Source organism: Hippocampus comes, unplaced genomic scaffold (assembly GCF_001891065.2).
Source record: "Hippocampus comes isolate QL1 unplaced genomic scaffold, H_comes_QL1_v1.1 scaffold371, whole genome shotgun sequence".
NCBI classification, from domain to species: domain Eukaryota; kingdom Metazoa; phylum Chordata; class Actinopteri; order Syngnathiformes; family Syngnathidae; genus Hippocampus; species Hippocampus comes.
In genome coordinates this window covers 134,117-137,268 of record NW_017805065.1, presented here as the reverse complement: position 1 = coordinate 137,268, position 3,152 = coordinate 134,117, and the positions used below count along the sequence as shown (strand labels likewise).

At 55.7% G+C, this 3,152-nt stretch overlaps 1 protein-coding gene across 1 annotated transcript in view; it reads right to left on the bottom strand.

Annotated features, from left to right (window-relative positions):
* Window positions 1–3: 3 nt before the first annotated feature.
* Window positions 4–3,152, bottom strand: part of npepps (aminopeptidase puromycin sensitive) — a gene marked incomplete at its 3' end in the record, with an annotated part of 14,046 nt that continues 10,897 nt past the window's right edge. The window contains exons 17-24 of the mRNA XM_019864486.1: window positions 2,586–2,720; window positions 2,295–2,514; window positions 1,948–2,090; window positions 1,772–1,828; window positions 1,565–1,672; window positions 1,317–1,472; window positions 226–273; window positions 4–141 (exon numbers count right to left, since the gene is read on the bottom strand). Coding sequence (XP_019720045.1) covers window positions 4–141; window positions 226–273; window positions 1,317–1,472; window positions 1,565–1,672; window positions 1,772–1,828; window positions 1,948–2,090; window positions 2,295–2,514; window positions 2,586–2,720 — 1,005 coding nt within the window. The remainder of the gene's footprint in view (window positions 142–225; window positions 274–1,316; window positions 1,473–1,564; window positions 1,673–1,771; window positions 1,829–1,947; window positions 2,091–2,294; window positions 2,515–2,585; window positions 2,721–3,152) is intronic.

The following is a 3,152-nucleotide window of genomic DNA, read 5'->3' as shown; positions in this document are numbered from 1 at the left end:
GGGGGGCGCCTTGCGCTGCATCAGATACTGGTGGATGTCGTCGGCGTCGCGCTTGAGCCAGGCGGCGTTGAGCAGGATGTTCTCGCAGCACTGCAGCACCGTGCGCTCCACCGCCGGCGTCGGGTGACTCTCGAAGAAACTCTGCGGGAGGAGACGGCAGACGTTAGGCTGGAACCGCAGGGTGGAACGGAGGCGGGGGGAGAAGGGACAGGAGGCGCTCCCAACCTTGACTTCTGTGGCCATTTTGTCGATGGCGAAGCCGTCCACTGTCAGCTGGAAGGATGACAGGGAAGACAAGCGTGAATGACGAAAGTCAACGCCGAACAGCCGCAAAGCCATTTGAGCATTTATTTGGCGTCCTCGATATCCGCCAAAAGGTCCGCGGTCAGCTGGAGCTGCGCAAAACACAACCACGCATATCGTAGATAACCACTGGAAAAGGTCAAGCGAGCGGCCCAACCCTCGCTCATTTCGATGCTCGGACTTACTTCCCCCACCGTTCAGGTCTCCGATTTCATTTTTTTTTTTTTTGTTTTTAAGGTTGACCAATAAAAGCTGACGCCAAACGGCTTTTATTCAAGTGTATTTCTCGAGCACTTGAAAACGTCTACAAAAGTGCTGTACGTTGAGCAAAAATACAACAAAAAAATTAACACCCAAAATTAACTCATGAAATGCCAGCCATTTTCACCGGAGCAACCCCCCCTCTCAATCCCAGCGTTTTGACTGGATTTTTTGACTGATCTTGCAAGGCCCACAGAATATTTGGTTCGAATGCGATATCAACATGAAGTTTTTAGGCAGAAAAAAAAAAAAATGGCCAAGTCTCATGAAAATGGCGATTCCTGGGCAAAAAAAAACAAAAAAAGCAAAAAACAAAAACGGAGAAAAAGAGCTTTTTGTAAAAGCGTGCGAGGCACCACTGCCACCTACTGGTCACTTTTTGACATGATTTACAATGCAAAACGGCTTATTCTCCTCCTCCTCCCCCTCAGAATGACGCAAAAAAAAAAAAAAAAAAGACTTAGACGTACAAGCACGTCATTGGTAGGCAGGGCCGAATTTTACTGTCTTGTGGAATGAAAGACAAAATGCGTTCCAACTCAAAATCGAGTCTCATCCGGAGTCAAAAGTCAAAGAATAAAAGAGGACGAGTTTGTAAAAACGGGTGGCTGGGGGGGGTTCATTCCAAAGAGAGGGAGCGGGGAACGCAAAAGGCTCCATCCCTCGCGACCTCGATGACAAGAGCGGCCGCCATAAGTACCAAAAATTCAACATTTTGCCGCCGATAGGCGCCCCCGGTTGCGATTAAGGACCTTGATGAGGCGCGACAAAAGGAAGCCGCCCTGGTAGTGGTTGTGAAGCTCCTCCCAGTTGTCCTTCACAAACTTCCAGGCGGCTTTGCGGCCTTGTTTGCTGCTGCCGGCCACGCCGCCGATCACCGACACCGTGTCCTGAGGACGCACCTCTTCCTGAAGGCAAAACCAAAAGCGCGCGGGGGGAGACGCAAGTTAGCGGGCGAGCGCCCTCCCCCGCAGGCCGTCGGAAAGGGGGCGGGGCTTACCGAGAGGGCGAAGGCGAGCACCCTCTGGATGAGCTCCGGCGCCGAGATGGCGCCGAGCACCCGCTCGATGCGATTCTTTTCTTCCTGCATGTCCGCCTGCTTGTGAAGCTGCCGCGGGGGAAGGCGGAACAAAAAAAAAAAAAAATCAAAACGGCGGCGAGAGCGGCTAAAAAAAATAATTCCAGGGCGGAGCCCAGCCCGCCTTACCCTGAGCATGGTGTCTAACGTGCCGCCGTCGCCGTGCTTCAGCACCGTTAAATACACCTGAAACGAAAAACAGCGGCGCACTTCACATCTATATCTCTCTCTCAATTTTTCACGTCGCCACGGGCGACGGGCTTTTCGGCGTTATACCGCGGCGGCGCTTTTAGCGGCGCTTTTACCGGGCTCCTGAGGTCCGCCGGCAGAACGTGTTTGCCGTCCACGTGCTCCTTGAATCTCCGCCGGGCCTCCTCCAAGGTGGGTTTGTGTCCCGCCTTGCCCAACTTGCCGAGAACCAGGCCCCTCAGCAGGGCGTCCAGGTGGCCTGCGAGGGACAACGCAACGCAACACAACTTTGCTTGGCCTTCGACGAAGGTCTTTTGAAGGAAGTGCATCGAGTAGAGAACAAAAAAGGGGGGAGGTGCCTCGGCATGGGGGAAAAAAAAACGGCGCCGATTCGGGGGTTTGGCCTCGCGGAGCAACGGACGGGTGGCCGACGCCCCGAGCCGCCCCCCCCGCGTGGCCTCACCTTCTCCGGCCTTGCAGTCCCAGCCCAGGCGGAGGCCGATGGGCGTGAAGAGGTCTCGGATGAACTCCTGGATGTCCTCGTGGAAGTCGGTGTGAGACAGCAGCGAAGACAGGACGCCCAGGTTGCAGCTGAGGTCGCTCCACACCGTGTAGTTGGGCTCGTTGACGAAGGCCTCCATCAGACGCAGTACCTCCGCCGTGCTGATCACGCCCGCGCGGGCCTTTTGCCACGACACGTTCCGTTAGTAGAAGGCGAGGAGGAGGAGGGGGGAGCCGCGCGAGTCGCTCTCACCAGGGAGAAGAGGTCGTTCTGAAGGCTGAGGCGGTCCACCGGCAGCAGGCTGAGGTCTCTGATGGCGGGCAGCAGGCTCTGCAGCATGGCCGAGCTGTATTGGATGCGGTAGAAACCCACCGTGCCGGGATTGATCTGGAGGGAAGCGGGCGGCGGGCTGGGTCAGACGGGGCCAAGGTCGGCCGGCGCCCGACGCGGGGCCGGCGCGCTTACCTTGACCCACTGCTCGGGGCTGACGCCTGGCAGGGTGACGCTGGTCTGGGGTTTGTCCAGTAGAACCTGGAGTTTGCTGCAGGTGGGGTCCTTGCTGGTACAGATGCTGATGGGTACCATCCAGTAGGAACAATTCTCACCTGGGGAAAGCCGAGGCCACGCAAAAAACGCTGCTCAGAATTATGGTGGCGGGTTTAAAAATCGTTCAGTGACAGAAAATTCTGGAGCAAGTCTGAAAAGACGTTTCAAAACGTCTTTGGGAGTGAATGAGTTTTGTATGAAATGGAAGCAGAACAAGCGCATTCATTTGCTAATTTTTGGGGTCATTGCAGAATAAGTCCCCCCCCCCCCCCA